Source organism: Natator depressus, chromosome 5, assembly GCF_965152275.1.
Source record: "Natator depressus isolate rNatDep1 chromosome 5, rNatDep2.hap1, whole genome shotgun sequence".
NCBI classification, from domain to species: Eukaryota; Metazoa; Chordata; order Testudines; family Cheloniidae; genus Natator; species Natator depressus.
In genome coordinates, this window is record NC_134238.1 from 46,414,981 (window position 1) to 46,432,926 (window position 17,946).

The 17,946-nt window shown below is 42.2% G+C and overlaps 1 protein-coding gene across 2 annotated transcripts in view; it reads right to left on the bottom strand.

Annotated features, from left to right (window-relative positions):
* The window catches only part of SV2C (synaptic vesicle glycoprotein 2C), a 201,253-nt gene that overhangs the window by 158,611 nt on the left and 24,696 nt on the right, over positions 1-17,946 (bottom strand). For both annotated transcript variants that reach the window (XM_074952703.1, XM_074952704.1), the window contains exon 2: positions 3,426-4,125. In XM_074952703.1, coding sequence (XP_074808804.1) covers positions 3,426-4,005 — 580 coding nt within the window. In that variant the 5' untranslated portion in view covers positions 4,006-4,125. The remainder of the gene's footprint in view (positions 1-3,425; positions 4,126-17,946) is intronic.

Genomic DNA, 17,946 nt, shown 5'->3' on the forward strand with positions numbered 1-17,946 from the left:
TCTGAACTCTAGAGTACAGATGTGGGGACCTGCATGAAAGACCCCCTAAGCTTATTCTTACCAGCTTAGGTTAAAAACTTCCCCAAGGTACAAACTTTGCCTTGTCCTTGAATAGTATACTGCCACCACCAAGCGTTTTAAACAAAGAACAGGGAAAGAGCCCACTTGGAGATGTCTTCCCCCAAAATATCCCCCCAAGCCCTACACCCCCTTTCCTGGGGAAGGCTTGATAATAATCCTCACCAATTGGTACAGGTGAACACAGACCCAAACCTTTGGATCTTAAGAACAATGAAAAATCAATCAGGTTCTTAAAAGAAGAATTTTAATTAAAGAAAAGGTAAAAGAATCACCTTTGTAAAATCAAGATGGTAAATACCTTACAGGGTAATCAGATTCAAAACATAGAGAATCCCTCTAGGCAAAACCTTAAGTGACAAAAAGACACAAAAACAGGAATATACATTCCCTCCAGCACAGCTTATTTTACCAGCCATTAAACAAAAGAAAATCTAACGCATTTTCTAGCTAGATTACTTACTAACTTAACAGGAGTTGGAAGGCTTGCATTTCTGATCTGTTCCCAGCAAAAGCATCACACAGACAGACAGAACCCTTTGTTCCTCCCCCCGCTCCAGATTTGAAAGTATCTTGTCCCCTCATTGGTCATGTCCCAGCGAGGTTCTCTCAGCTTCTTAACCCTTTACAGGTGAAAGGGTTTTGCCTCTGGCCAGGAGGGATTTTATAGCACTGTATACAGAGAGGTGGTTACCCTTCCCTTTATATTTATGACAGAGGTATTACCAAATAAATAATTCTATAACACAGAATCTAATATTGTTCTACAAAAAGATATAGGAACATTTATTATGATTTCCATATTTGAGACATGAGACTATTATATGATACTCAGATAGCTAAGTGTGTTCTCTTTTCTTAACTTTACAAATGAGGTTTCTATTTACATAATTTCTAAGGAATAAATTCAGACAGTTCTGTAGTGAATCTTAGTTAAGATTTGCCAGAAATCATTTTAATGTCACTGTAACAGCGTAGCCAACCTTGACGACAGAAGGAGCCACACCTGGCAGAGATCAGGATGATTGCCCTATAACGGGCAGCAGAAGAAGGCAATGCTCAGGGATTAGAGACTGCCAAGAGTGAGCAGGTTCTAGCAAAGAGTCCCGACAGTTAGGACTCAAACTTCAGCCAGGTAGGGCCTGAAAGTGGCCTGCCAAAGCAGGAAAGGCCCCAGGCAGGAAGTCCTGGGAGGAGAAAGAGAAGCTTTTGTTTGTGTGAACTTTTGGCTGGACTTGAAAACTTTATTTTGAATGTTTGTTCATTTAATAGTGCACAACTCAAGAAGGGATGGGAATGAACAAAAGAGTCTATGTTTCTTGAACAATCCAAGAGGGGGAACTGAGACAGGCTGCCTGTAGCACAATCCTAGGCCATGCAGGGTCACACAAGAGGTGGCCAGTCCACTACAACTGGCGTAGTTGGCAGGATTTGACAGAGTCATCTACCATTAAGGAGGGAAGTGGAAACAGTGCAGCAATTGGAAGAAGCTGTTCCTCTGCTGTCTGAACAGCAGCAATGGACATAGGTAGTTCTTCTGCAGGAACAGTGGCAGCAACAGAAGGCACAGTGGGCCATGCAGTGGAAGGTACAGATGGTGGGGTTTGGAGCCCAGCAGTGCTGGCAGGGAGACCACTGCCTCCTACATGAGAGGAATGTGTGTGTGTGTGTTTCTGATGTGGAAGAACAGGGCACAGAAGATTTGAGTGCCACAGGAGGCAGTATGAATACTATGGGGGGGGACGTATAAGAAAAAAATAGAAGCATGTGAGGGCAAGGTCCCAGAGTAAGGGGCCACCCAAACATTTTAGAGCGGAGAGACAGGACACAGTAAAAGGGTATGCCCCTTGAATAATGAGGTCGGTGGGAAGGGAAAATCCCCGAAGACCAAGAGGGAGACAAAGAGATGGGCAGTCAAGAGGGGGGTACAGTCTGTATATTTCAGAAATACATCAGACCCAGGTACCTATGGTGAGGGAAACAAGTGGGGGTGGTGGTGGTCACAGCAATCCCTACTGTGATTGAGTGGAGGGAAGAAATAAAGCCAGAACTGGCTGCTGGGCAACATGATCAAAATGTGGGAGCCCTTAGAGAATGGCAGGGTTGTATTAGCGTTTGGGAGAAGGGGGCGAAGACTGAAGCTGCAATAAAAATGGACCTTCCCATCATGGCAGCACCTCCTGCCAAGATGTGAAATCGAGCCCCGGGAGGAGACGATATAGGCAGCCTGACCTCTCTGGTGGAAAAGTATCAGAGGGAATTAGCTGCTATGGTAGAAGCCAGGTAGCTTGCCCTGTTATAGGAGTTCAGCCATCTCTCTCGGTCATCAATTAGATGTCTTCATTAATTTTAATGAAAGACTAACCTTTGCACCACACAAATAACTAATGTCTTTTGTCTTGAGCAACAAAATATATGAGCCTTCAACTAATATAAAAGCAAAGACGGTCTCAAAGGATGCTTATTTGTGCAAATTCTGCCCTCAATTATATTCATGCATCCCTAAAGAAGCCAGTGAGAGTGCACGGGTGTAAATGAGAACAGAATCTGATTCACTGTATTAAAAGCTAGCGAGTAAACTATTGGCATCAATGCTGAGAATTCCATCTGAAATAGGCTTAATACTTTAGTAAGACAGCTTCTGTCATAACTTAAATTTTGTAGGACAGTCTAATTTTTACATTCTGAACATTTAGGAAATTCAGATAGTTCCAAAACAATCAAGAACAAAGGGATAAGAATTAAAACAATAGCAAAACTGAGCTAACGTGAAAATGAGAAAGAGTTCTAACAAAACCATGCACTATAAAGGTGAAAAAACCAAACAATTTTAATGCTGTAGGATCACAATGTACTCATTTACACCAGGGTAAATCCAGAATAATTCACTCATCAGATAATATTTTTAATATAGTTCTTCTGGATGTCTATTGCTGTAACTGAAAGCAACATTTCAAACAGTAGGTCGAAGCGCATGACAGAACTTCTAGTGTGCTGAGAGGAAAGAACCACATGGCCAGTTACTGTGTGACAAGCTAGTGGACGGTAGAGTTACACCCCAGCTTGCCATGCACAAAATCCTGAAGACAAGCCCTTAGACTACAACAGTATTTGTGTACCTACTTTTGTTGACTGACCGTGAAAAACAAAACAAAACAAAATTTTAAAAAATTACTGTTTTCACTAAACGCATTTCAGCCATCTAATACATTTAGAGACTTGCAAAGTCACATTTAATAGAGAAAAATATTTATTTTTCTTAACAAGCATTAGTGTTGGCAAAATAATAAGTAGACAGACTACAAATGTAATTTGTCATACAGTAGAATCATATAGATTTGACTCACCTAGCCATCCTGATCCAGAATTGGGTATGCACATGTCTGTCTCAGCACTGGGCAACACAAATCCAACCACAAAAACCTCTACCCCATCAGCCATTAGTGCCATTCCAAGAACAAAGAAGAGGGCCCACTGAAAACGGCCATGTCCACACTCTTGTATAATCAGCTCATACTGCTGCGCTAGCTCCTCTTCATCAGCTTTCCTCTCTGTTTCCAGTTCATGACGGTCCTTATACTCATCATGGATGGGTTGCTCTCGGGCCACTATGCCATCCTTGCCTTGCCCTGTGTTTGGGATTCCTTGATATTCCCCCTCGTAAATCTCATCATCTTCATCATGCCCTTCAGTTGCTTCACTTGACCCTTCATCATCATTGGCTTCTCCATCATAACTTCCTCCTTGGGTATAGTAGTCGTCATCATCTTCCTCGTCCTTGAATTGTTTGTAGGATCTCTGTGTATACCCATCCTGAGCTTTGTCTATCGTTTTATTCACCTTCTTTACAGTTTGTCTCTTCACCTCCTTGGCAATGTCCTTAGCCCCTTTCACTAATGAAGTCCTGTCTTTGTATGTGTCTTCCATCTTGTATTAATGTACGATGGTCCTACTGCAAATGGATCTATTGATTCTGTCTGGAATATCTATTCTGCGCTAGACATCAATAGTGGAGATGCGAGAACATGTTCAGCTTCAACAAGGTATCTGCAAAATATAAAAAGAGAATATCCTTATTTATATTTTGTTCCCTCTTAGATGCTCCTTCACACTGGTACAGCACCATATTAATAACTGTTTGGGAGCTACAGCACTGAAGCTGCATTTCCACAACTATAGCAAAGGACTCCAAAAAGATAGTATACATACATTTTCTTTGAATGTTAAGAAAATGCTCTTAAGAAAATCCCTGTTTCCCTACACATTTGCACTATGGAATTTATTGTCTGCTGGTGTCTCCCCCACCACCAATTTTCTGTGTGAAAGAAAAAAATCTCCATCCTACTGCTTTAAAGTAAATATTGCTTGTTTCCAATTTATGAAAAAAATGTAAGGGATGAACATAACACCACAATGTCATTTTTAATAAGTTAATTTATGCTTGTGAAAAGTGAACAGATGAACAGCTATGGAAACAAGTCTATTTACAAATATCAACTGTGCAAGCTTCCCCATATTAGCTCACCAGTGTGCTTCAACTTTGACCTGGAGGAGCCACATCTAGTGATGAAAGGGTAGTCCAGTCTTCATAAAGATTCAAAGACTGATCCAAAGTACATTGAAATCAATGGAAAGACTTCCACTAACTTCAATAGACATTAAATCATGCCCTCAATCTTTAGTGCCAGTATTAAACTGTAATGATGTTGACACCTGAACTAAGGAAATGGACTGAGAACATTAGCCAATTGCACACAGGCCATAAAACATTCTGTGGTTAATGCCTTTAGTCACCTTGGGTGCTATTTTCAAAAGCAGCTAAGTGATTTAGTACCACAAGTCCCATGGAAAGTCAATTCACGATTCTGAAAATCCCACTGTACAAGCCTAGTCTGAATTTGAACAGTTAGCTGGAGGTGAAAAGCTCTTTATTCTATTACCCATCCCCCTAGCTTTTAGCTCAAACATTTTTAAATTATTAAGTTGATTTTAAAGTGTGCCTTCCTCCAGTTAAAATTAGCATACCCTATAAACAGGAAGGGGCTAAAGAAAGTTATTTTGAAGAAGTTTTGGTTTAAGAAATATATAATGACTGAAAAAGTACTCAAACTGATATAAATTAAAAACGGAACCTGTCAGATTAAAAGCCAATGTTTGGTTGTTTTTTTTTAAAATCAAATTCCTTTCCTTATCTCTAATACATTCAATTATTTTTTCCCATTGTAATACTTTTCCACCATTTTTGCGGTTTGCATAAACAAGTATTCATGCAGTGCTTCGGGCACAAACAGTGCATAGGAATGTTTAAAACCAAGATAATTATTGTTTTTGTTGAAAACAATTTGATTCATTAAACCATTTACATTAATAATAGGTTTAACCCCCCCCCCAATGTTTTACTAATTGGCCTTTCAAAAATAAAGAGTATTTTACATTTAAGGTGGAATTTTCAAAAGTGTTCACCATCGGCTTAACTCTGCTCCTCCCACTTAAGTCAATGACAGTTCTGCAACTGTCATTGACTTAAGAGTAGATCTGAACCAATGCTGATTACTTTTTAAAATCCACCCTTAAGAGTAGATCTGAACCAATGCTGATTACTTTTTAAAATCCACCCTGAAAGTAATGTGTTGTACTAAATATTTATCCTTAAAAGTGTAGTTCAGACATCCAGTTTTAGATTGGCAATGTTCTGTGGTATAGGCAGAATTATAAAATACATTATGAAAGATAGGACACAAAGTAATTTTAATAACAGAAAAAACTGAAGTCATATAATCTGCATCTAACCTTAAAAAATCAGTGTGTTTTAATGAAACTAAAAAATGTTAGGACTTTCTTCATAAATATTACCAAAAGTCACCACAGTTCTTTATTTTTCTTTTTATTCCCTCAGTCTGCATTGATTTTACACATTGTGAATGTTCCTCAAATCAATCAAAGGTAAGAGCGCCCTTCAAATGTTCTGTGCAAACCAAAGCAGTCACCAGCAGAAAAATTGAGCACTTAAAAAAATGAGAATGTAATATTTATGATGGAAAACTGTAGCCTAATTTTAGACTCATAATGTTCCCCCTAAGTAGGTCTATTGGGCCAAGGCCACTGCTGTCATTAAAGTTCTTTAGCTTTGAAAGTCTCCCTCAAAAGACATTATTGGTAGGGTGACCATATTTCCCCTAAACTGCATATGGGACACCTGCTATAATTACTCATATTCAAGCGAGTTCAACGGCAATCAATCAAAACTACAGAGTATAAACATTCACATTAACATCAAGTTGACTGAGCCTGTTAAAAAGAAATACTGCGTTGTTGGATTCTTTTTATTTACCTTCTTATCTTTAAGGCTTTAGGGTTCACAGGGGGATGGGTGACACACACACACACACACACACACCCACCCCACACACACACTGGGAGAGATGACACACACCTCTCATACTCCTCTCTTACACAGGGGAGGTGACCAACGGATCTGACCCTCCCTGCCCATCACTGTTCACCCTCCATGCCTGGCTGGGCCCCGGGGACAGACGCAGGTCAGCGGTGGGTGGGTGAAAGGGGCTGCTGTGAAGCCTGCAGATTCGGGGCGTGAACAGGCTGGAAATTGCTTCCCCCCACCCGCCACTCCTGAGCTTAGCTGAGGAGAGGAGACGCTCTCCCATGCCAGCGCTGTGCTGGGCTTTCACACATACAGGGCTCGGCTCCTCCAGGCCAGTGCCCCAGGCCGGAGGTCCTTGCGCTTTCCTAGGGGGCCAGCCCAGCCAGAGGCAGTGGGGAAGGAAGGAGCCTACCAGCCAGGCTGTTGGTGAGCTGAGCGCGCCCGCCAGGAGCTAGTTCTCCACGCAGCACTGGGAGTGGGACGCACCCTGCCATAGGGGATATGGACAAACACTGGGGCGGGGGGGGGAGGGGTCAAGGGGCAAAGCAAGGAGAGGACAGCAAGATGGGAAGCACATAAAAGGCGGATGGGTAGGCAGCAGAGGTGACATGTAACCGGCCACTGCCTGGCACCTCCCCACACTCACCAGCCACTGCAGCATGCAGCCAGTGCCAGCTGGAAATGGAACGGGACCCTGCTGGCCGAGAGCTGGTAGGCAGAGGGACTGTGTTGACAGACCAGCAGGGGAGCAGCCAGCTCCTCGTGCTGCATCTTTGCGCTGCCACCAGCCTTGCATACCCATCCCCATTGTGAGCCACTGCACCCCCCCCGGCTCCCGCAACTCACCGCTGGTGGACGGGTGGCTGGAGAGTGGGGGATCCGGCCAGCACTACTGATGGAGGGGAGGGGGACAGAAAATACCAATCTGCCCGTTTTTAAGAAAAAGGCGGGACACTTGCAGGAGGGCTTAAATACAGGACTCTCCCTTTAAAAGCGGGACATCTGGTCACCTACCTCACATTAATTACTGTGGTGGATGATGTTCACACTACCCTCCTTCTGTCAGTCCCCTCACCAGGAGCGCTTCCACTGACTGAAGAGAGAGGGCTCTCAGCTCCATGCAGCTCCCCACCAGGGGCCTAGCAACCCCCCGGGGCTTCTGGCCTCCATGCTTCCAGCCACAAGCTGGGGGGTGGGAGGCAGCTACCCAGGGCTTCTCGCCTTCCTGCTCCCAGCTGGGAGCGTGCGTGGGTGCGGGCAGTGTCATGGAGCTTCTTGCCTCCATGCTCCCCACCAGGAACAGGTGGAAAGCCACTCAGGGTTTCTCTCCTCCGACGGCGGCAGCAGGGCGCCCATGCTCAGCAGGGAGCCAGGGTGGCAGCCCAAGCCAAGACCCTGCGTGGCAGCCTGGCTGAGAGCAGAGACCAGGCAGCAGCCAGAGAGCCAGCTTTCTTGTCAATTTCACGGCTCCAGCAGAGCCGTGAAATTGACAAGAGTGACAGCCAATAGCCAATGTAAGGAACACAGTGTCTACACAGACCCTGTGTTGCCCTAACTACACTAACATAAGTTCTATGCCTCTCATGGAGGTGTTTTTATTATGTCAACATAGCAGGGGAGTTACATCAGCAGGAGGAGCATTTCAGTGTGTACACCTCCACTGTTTTGTCAACAAGGTTTTAGAGAGAAAAGCTACTGTTTTCTTGCAAGTTGTCTCAGATGTGAAAAAATTACTAAGGAGAAATAGAAAAATATTATGTACTATGACATCATATCGAAATATAATGTTTTTCAAAATTTTATTCAAGTCCTTTAACATTTTCGTATGTGACACAATTCACATGAGACAAAGGCCTATATCCAGAAAACCACGTGTTACTTTAAGCACGTGAGTAGTCCCTCTATACTTAAAGTTACACATGTGCTTGTGTGTATTGCTGGAATAGGGTCTTTCTTAGCACAAAGCTTGATTACTGATCTGCATGCTAGGTAGCTCCACAAGGGGGATGTGAGGAAACCCCTGAGGCGGCAGGAGTCCCTAGGACCATTACATGCTGCCTCCTCCTAAGGAGGGAGAAAAGAGGAGTCTGTGGAACAGTGGATTCCCAGCCCACCTTTATTTATTTATGCCTATGGGGGCCCTGCAGAGCTCACATCCACTGGAATGCTACCCTCCCCTTCACAGAGGAACTGTGCTGGTATTGCTGTTAAAGGAGACACTGTAGTCGCAGGGGTGGTATTTGCTTCATAGGGCAGGTAAATCCAATTAAAGGATAAATACATGAATTTAAGGAAGAGGTGGTACCAATGTTTCTAAGTCACCACGCCTCGTGTCCAAAAGTGAGATCTCAACAATATTCTACCTAGTTGGAAATCAAAGAGAGACATTTCATGTGTAAGCCTAATTTATATTGTTTGCCTTGTACAGTAATGATTGCTGAGAAAATTATGGCTTTTCCTTTCAGAGAAACCACTGGAAGTCAGGAACAGAAAAGGATTTCAAATGAATAGCGAAATCAGATTGAAGGGTATTTAAAAAGCCTTCCGTCAGGGTTTTATAACATCAGATTGAAACTCAGAATACACATCCCAAAGAGAATTCATTTTCTTCATGTAAAAATGGAGGAAAAAAATAATCAGTATTTCTGGAGCTATGCATTTTTTTTTAAATGAATAGCCAATAATTCAAAAGGTTTGGGTAGGTGGATATTCTACAACCCAGACTACTTTTGCCTTTTTAAACAATAAAGCAGCTACTACACGGAATTTTCCAAATGAAATACTGCACACACATGCCACAGTTCACTTATTTTTGATTATTTGGTATCATTGCATATAATTGGATCTGTATACGCGACACCAATACACATCATAATTATGTCTTCATAAAAATTCACATACTCTGTTGCTCTCCTCACAATTACATGCTATATCAAGATAACAGCAGATTAAATTACAGTAGTTATATTAAAAATAATAATCCAACATTCCTTGTTTTTTAAAAAAAGGAAATAACCATAATGAAGATCATATTGTGGCAGCATGGTACGCAATAGCACTCTAGAGAGAGGGAAGCTGGGGTAATATGTTGGCTTACTAGGTTTTGAGACATGCTTGTTATGAATAAATTCATCTATATTACATAGCTGCAAGATGGGGAATATCTCAGTGTTTGATTATTCCTTCTGAAACCTTATACACTGTTATATCCAAAACTCAGTTGTATAAAACAACAACTGAGGGCCCAATTCTCATTTACATTAAGTCTCCCTTTATACTGCTTTGGTAGTGTAAAAGGGCCCTACAGTGAATGTAAAAGGTAATTCCCACCTACTTTATGATCCATTTACACTGCCAGAACAATACAAAAGGGCCTTAGTGTAAATGAGAATCAGGCCCTAGGAATGCTTTTCCTGCTTAAGGACACTCAAATCCACCTGGCAAGAGACAGGGAACCTAGTTCTCTGCTCACACACTGTTTACACAGTGTAACTCCACTGACTTCAACCGATTTACTTCTCAGTTACACTGGTGTACTAAAGAGGAGAATCAGGATCAGTAATTTTTATCTGGAAACTGCACTTTGTATAAATAAACACACAAATAATAATTAACCCAGCAACATTACTGCCACATTATAACTTAGAAATAAAGCATACAAGAGACGGGAAATGCCAAAGTGAACCAATGTTCTAGAAAAAGAATCTAGAAACCTTCTCTGGGCCTGTGTCTTTTATTGATAAACATTTAACAATATGAAGAGTACTATATTAAAGTTGAACACTATATTTAACAAGGGAAGCAGAAATAGAAAATGCTACATGTGCAACTCTGTGGAGTCACTAGACTGATCACCCTTCACACTTATTGTCTAAAATATAGCCAGTTGCTTGACTATACTTATGTCTCAGGATTAAAAGTGTTCAAGAGACCAAACCACCAAGCTTAGCCAATTTATTGTCTAAAGACAAAGCAATACAACACAGAAAGGAAAGTGTTACTGCATTACCAATCCATCTGGGAAGCAGCTTTTTCACAGCATTCAGTTCCCCTTCTGTGCTCCAAACTAGCCCTATTTATTGTTTGTTTGTTTATGAGCTAAAAATCACTCTGTAGGTCACCCCAGATTCATATTCACCAATCAGATTTCTATCTTGTTTTTCTTGTGTCCGGGGGTACCTTATCTTTTGTTGTGGATACTACATCCCAAATCTTAGGGGCTCTGAGGCACTCCCTACCTGTACCAAGACATAGAACAAATACATCTTGCCTTTAACAGGTTTCGTATTTGCCATTGCCAAAGCTGACTTCAGCTTTGCAAAGTATTGTGGGGTACTTAGGCCATGTCTACACTTACAGGGAATTGATGCTACTGCGATCAATGAAGTGGGGGTCGATTTAGCAGGTCTAGTGAAGACCCACTAAAATCGACCACAGAGCACTCTCCGGTCAACTCCAGTACTCCACTGGAATGAGAGGAGTAAAGTCAATTGATGGGAAAGTGTCTCCCAACAATGCAGCGCGGTGCAGACGCCGCAGTAAATCAACCTAAGCTATGCTGACTCCAGCTACGTTATTCACATAGCTGGAGTAGTGTAATTTAGGTTGACTTACCCAGGCAGTGTAGACAAGGCCTTAATGTAGGTGAACAGAACTGTGGGAAGAGCATAATACAAGACAGTTAGCATAACTACCCAACATTCATATTTAATATATTGTGACAGGGTCAGGCCAGATGGCTACAGGAGACTGCTAGAAGGTAGATACATTAGCCCCAGATTAAGGAGGTTCCTTTTCCCTGAGTAAAATGAGCTGTTGCAGAACAATCAGGAAAGTGCTGGAATCAACTAAGGCAGACAGGCTAATTAGAACACCTGGAGCTAATTAAGAAGCTACTAGAATCAATTAGGACAGGTAGGCTAATCAGGGCACCTGGTTTAAAAAGGACCTCACTTCAGGAGTAAGGTGCGTGCGAGGAGCTGGGAGTAAGAGGAGCGCAAGGAGCTGAGAGGACTGAGTACAAATGCTATCTGGAATCAGGAGGAAGGTCCTGCGGTGAGGATAAAGAAGGTGCTGGAGGGAGATCATGGGACCCACCAAGGCAGAGGAGGAACTTAGTCACAATATACAATGTTAATACCACAGACAAAATACCAATAAATGTGGTATGTGTTTGTGATTAGAACGTGTGTTGGCTAACGCACTGCATTAGATTTTTTTCATATAATTTCAGAGATTATTTTGTTTGTTTAAAAGAAAAGAGAACAAGAAGAAGAAGAGGGCAACCACAGCACTGATGATAGCTTTCTCAATGCACCCTTAACTGATGGACTCTAAGCTGAAGTAGGCATGCCATTAATTCAGGTGTCTTTCCTTGTGCATGCCCAAACTTCTAAACACTGTAGACAAGGGCACTGAGAAAAACCAAGAAGTGTTCTAACACATGTGCCCAAACCTAGATCTATTAATCAAGGACCCAAACTTCCCCACCAACATTAAGGAATATGGATTTAGGGTTCTTCTTTGTGCCAATATCAATTAAGAAAGGGCAGTGTCCTCCAGTTATTTTTAAATATATCTATGGTATAGATATGAACTTTCAGTATTGTCAGAAACATAATTACTGTATACCAGTAACCCTTAAAAACTGACCAATTGCCTTAGATAATTAATAACATTACTTCACTCTTCCCTATAGTAAGAATAGTGAACATTACAAATACTGAGGTAACTATAACTATTAAGTTAAGGTTTTAGTGGCCAGACTTTAAGAGCAACCACTGTACGTGGCACTGTACAACAGACATGCTGTGATAAATGGGGGGGGGGGGGTAGTTCCCTTTTATGGACACCCAGCCAGTTAGCTATAAAGTCCCTCTTGGTGGCTGTTCTCTGCTTGCTTTACCTGTAAAGGGTTAAAAAGTCTCCCTGGCTAGGTAAAAGAAAGGGAGTGAGCACCTGACCAAAAGAGCCAATGGGAGGGCTAGAACTTTTTAAAATTGGGGGGGAAAAAAAACACCTTCTCTTTGTCTGGTGTGGTTGTTCTCCAGGAAAGAGGGGAACGGAGTGCAGTTATGCAGTAAAAATCTTTAAAACCAGGTATGAAAAAGCAACACATCATACCTCAACCCTACTTATCTGAAACCCCAAAGATGTGAGTAATCAGGGAATGTCTAGGAAGACGTGATTAGGGTTATTTATTTTATTTCTTATTGGCTTGTGGACTCCTCTGTGCTAACCCCAAGTGCTTTTGTTTTGCTTGTAACCTTTAAGCTGAACCTTGAGAGCTATCTTGATGCTTAATTTTTGTAACTGTTTCTTTTAAGATCTAGCAAAAAGCCTAAGTTCCAAATGTATTTCCTTTCTTTTTGGGTTTAATAAAATTTACCTTTTCTAAGAACAGGATTGGATTTTTGTGTCCCTAAGAGGTTTGTGCATATGTTGTTTAATTAGCTGTTAACAGCTGATTTCCTTTGTTTTTCTCTCAGCTTAGGGGGTGAAAGGGCTTGAGGGTACCCCACAGGAAGGAATTCCCAAGTGTTCCTTCCTGGGTTCTCAAAAATGGGCATTTTTTTTGCACTTGGGTGGTGGCAGCATCTGTTGTAGGAGCAGTAGTGATCTGTATGCTCTGTATGACTATGCTCTGTGTAACCTGTATGCTCAAAAGGTCTGTTACAATTTCCCCTCCCCCTTTTGTCTCCTATTCCTCTTTGAATACCTGTGAAGTGGCTTACCCCCACCCCCTCCCTCCTGGAATGCTTGTGGGATGAATGGGCTGGTTGAACAGCTGGAAGATCAGAATAGCTCCCAGGTAGACAAGGTGTCTGGGACTTTAATTGGGCAGCGATCACACACCCAATGCATGGACACTGCCCGAGGTGGAGTGTGACCAACCAGACGTGGCTAAGTCATCTCTAGTCGCAGGCCATGAGGAGCTGGTCCTTAAAAAGGGGAAGGGGTCATGTGCTCAGGAGTGCCCTCACAAGCTTGTACCTCCCGTGAAGGCCCTTCGCCCGGACTGCCTGACCAGTGGTTCGCCACATTGCATTCCATCTTGCCTCAGGAAGACTTACCTTCATCACACCGTCCATCCCTGCGCTGTGGGACACTTACCTTGAAGGATCCTGACATCTCCAGTGCCGTGCCTGTCCTGGGAGCGTAAGTATGCAAGTATAAGTGTGACACCCGCCCCCACAACCTTCTTTTGAGCTTAGCTATCAGTATAATAAACATGCTGCTTTCTGCCAAACTCTGGTGGGTCATTAGTCCTCCCTAAGCTTACTACCTGGCCCTATTTCGGGTAACAGCATCTACCCACCCAAGGTCAGAGAGAAACTGTGATTTTGGAAGTTTAATACCAGCCAGGAGTGGCCAGTATTAATTTTTAAAAATCCTTGCGGGCCCTCACCTTCTGCACTCAAAGTGCCGGAATGGGGAATCAGCCTGGACACATGCATTTTTCCTTTTCTCTGAAATCAAGACCATTTCTTATCTAGGAAACAATAACTGACAATAGAAATATGACATGTTCACAAATAAATACCCCATACACCTTTTGTAAAGTAGACAGAGGATAAAATATACAAAAGAAGTTACATTTACTGTTAAGAGTTATTTAAATCTCTGTTACAAGTCACGATGGAGCCCAATCTCCATCATTTCCAAATTTGCCCCATTGTAATTAAGTATTGGAGGTTTCATCCCAAATGATCCATTTAATTGCCTTTGTAGGTTTTACCATCAGTGTTATTACAATCTAGTTTTGCTGAAGAAAGAGTTACGTCTTTTCTTTTTTACATGCGTGTGTGCACATGCAAGAAACAGTTCAAGAATATTTGCTGCTCATTAACTGAGGTGACTTAGACCTGGGTGACTGATACTACAGCAAGTTTCAGGCAGGCCTTTTAAAAGCTTCCCCTACATAGTTTTGCCAATCCACCTCAATCCTGAGCTAGGCCACTCTTTCTACTCCTGTTGAATGCCTTGAGTGAGCATTTACTCACATCTTGAGTAAAGAATACTAAAATGCATCAAATGGTGCAGTGGTTTTGTGATGCGGACAAATATCCTGCAAGGAATATTGTAAGCCTAAACTGGATGCAAAAACCATGTGAAAAAAATATTGAACTAATTTACTGGACCAGCCAGTTTGTCCCATTGTAAAAGAAAGGGTTACATGAATGTAACCAGAGTTGGCATTATTTTTCTAAAGTATTTTTCTTTAACTAAAATATTTTTGACCAACTCATTTTCCCCCATATTTTTCAAATGGTTATTGATAAACAAAAAGCCTGTTTCCTCCTGGAACAAGAGCTCCAGTCTCAGACTTTCTTCTCTTTAAAATTCATTCTGTCCATCAGAGGTATCCAGATCCAATGTGTACTGTCATTTTCAGCTGTCAGCATCAAAGTGAAAACAACTGTACTGCATTTAAATACAGAACAGAGAGGAACTGGCACAAAGCAATAGGACAAGCTCTGTTCTGATCGCTTGAACTCTGTCAGTCAATTAAAAAAAATCCTGTCGGTGCTGTTTTATTTTTGTATATTTTCTAGCACATGCCATCTTTTTACTATCGGCCATGATTCTGTTCCTTGTCTCCTGCAAAGATGGAGGGAAACAGCCTCCTGTGAGACCCATACCCTGGCACAGGCAGGTCACCTGGCAGGAGCTGATGTGAAGTGCTCAGTGGGGGGGAGAGGAAGTGAAGGAACTCCCTTAAGAAAGGAGGGGATATGGTCCAAAAATAAGAAAGGACAAGCTTGGATTCGATAACAGGAAAAAAAAAACAAACAATCAATCTTAAGTGTTGTAATAAGTGGACACTGAAATTGAGTTTAAGAGCAGTGGGCAAGGCACCCTGTCCTAAAGTATCAAAAAGTCATTAAACAAGACTTTGGAAATTAGAGAGAGTAAGTCCTGCAAAATACAGCAGAATCAGACTGGATGACTCGAGTGGTCTTTCCTTACTTTCAAAACATCTATGATGCTTAAGTACTATGGAGATGGGGGCCATATATGTACCAGGACAGACAGATGCCACAGCACATGTCACATCAGAGAGCGGAGATCAGTGAGCATGTGTTAACGTCAGAGAGGGCCTTGCACAGCAGGTTGTGCAAAACCTTGGAATTAAGAGTAAAGGCTTTCTATATATCAGAAGAAATACAGGTGTTTAGCTCCTGCTGGAAAAATATACTCTGTGGAGGAGAGAGAGAGAGAGAGAGAGAGAGAGAGAGAGAGAGAGCACGCGAACACATACAATATCCCTTTTCCGGCGGTATACATCATCTTTGTGATTAGAGAATGACAACCCCAAGACTGTTCTCAGTCCTAAACTAATATAGTCTGCAAGCTCTCACATGCTCTTTGCTGCTGGTATATGTCCTTGTCTTCTTGGGGAATCGGCTACTTGCTGCCATTAAACCTTGATAAGAGAGCAGGAGTTTTGACACAATGTTATGTATAAACGCTGGCAGCAGCTAGAGAACATCTAGTTGCCTAAAAAAAAGTTTTAACTCCCTGGTATTTTTAACCCCCTGCTTTCCAGGCTCTGAGTGAGGCTGTGCCACCCATCTAGGGCATTTATCTCTCTCTCTTTTTTTTTTTTTTAAATTGTAACACTTTTTACTTTTCATTGTTTGCGACATGCTACAAACAGGTTGAAAATAAAAACCCTTCCAGTTCACTCTCTCCATTTTCAAACTTTGCACTTTTAGGGCTGCAGCAGCAAAACTAGCTGCCTTTAGTTATATCACTGTGTACCACAAGCTTGACATAAGAGATGATGCTAGCTCTGAGAATCCAGCATTACTCCACACTAACTCTTTCTTCCTTGAATGAAACCAGTTCTTGTTGCCTTTACTGGGCAACAAAATAACAGAGCCTTTACTAGGCTCTCAGTAGTGCTACAGATCTCTATGGCTTAAAGCCTGCTTCCTCATTGGTATTCATCCAGTATCCCCACACACAAATTAATATATCAGTAAAAAGAACACTAACATCGTTCAAAGCCCCTCTGGGGAGAGACGGTCTCACTGGCAGGACGGGAGGAGGTGGCCCCATTCAGTTCCAAGTCCCTGCTTTAGTTGGGGACTGGTCCTGCTTTGAGCAGGGGGTTGGACTAGATGACCTCCTGAGGTCCCTTCCAACCCTGAGATTCTATGATTAAGTCTACCCCATTGGAGAGAAGAAGTCACACAGTGTGTCACAGGAAGAAAGGAGCAGTGTGTGCATAAGAGAGATGAAATAAATGCTTCAGTAGAAACAGGTAATGAGTAAAAGCAGCTCCTGTGCTTTGAAGGGGAAGAAGCCATCAGCACCAGGAAGGAGCATCAGAGCTTGGTGACATAAGCCAGTTCCTGTGTAGCTCGTTATTCAACTGTGCTAGAACGCAGTGAGTGGAGCTTGGCAGGCAGCGCACGCTGTATTTTACTCTGATCATGTTCAAGAGAGATTGGCTTTTTGTTTTATCTCATTGAACTGTTGACCTAAAAAATGGAGATGTAAACTGTGGAGACTATTCCCACTGACTTAAAATCAACATTTAGGTAGGTAAAATTTAAAGTAGGTGCATGTTAACTGAACTCCTTTAAAGAGATGCTGCTTGCCTGACTTATTTAGAGGCAACTGAAATTAGATTTTTGAGCGGGTAACAAGACGTATTGCTAGATTTATCTTCCTGAATGAGAGCAGAGGCTATGTCCTCCTCTTCCAGTTAGTATCACGCTATATCCTGTCATGAGGCAGCAAGATTCATGTCTGGCTATGTTTGCTGCCTCCAGACACACAACTCACTTCTACCACCTCCGCCTTCACAAGAGAATTTTCTTCACTATGAATCTGCAACAGCCATATAAGAAGGAGTCACATGCATTTAACTCCACACAGTCCAGCCAGAGGCAAACAGCATATCAGCAGGGAGAAAGTGTCATTTACAACAGATTATTCAGATGGGATTAAAGAATGAACAGGTTCCTATGCAGCGGCGTATGCTTAGGGTTGAGCTCATTGAGGAATGAAAGTATTGCAGGTTTTGAGTATTGAGAAAATTAGATGAAATATTCTGTCAGAGGTAGAGAAGAAAATACCCGATTTCAAACAGCCGCAGAGCAGAAATACTATTAGTCTGACCCTAAGATGGCACTCTAGTATGGTGTTATTCACAAACTGCCCATGGCTGGAACTATTATCATCCACATTTTACAACACAGAAACCGAGGCTCAAACATTGATGCCACTATTTTGGATTTGGATGCCTTAAGAAACTGATTTTCAGAAATCCTGAGCACCCCCAGCTCCAACTGAAGTCATCAGGGAGCTGTGGATGTCCAACATCTCTGAAAATCAGATTATTTAAGTGCTTCAATACATGTGTAAGTGTCTAATTATAAGCATCCAACTTTGAAAAATTTGGCTTAAGTGATTTGCCTGGGAGAGTTTTCTGGTCTATTGGACTGGTCATGTACTGAGAGTTAGGAGACCTA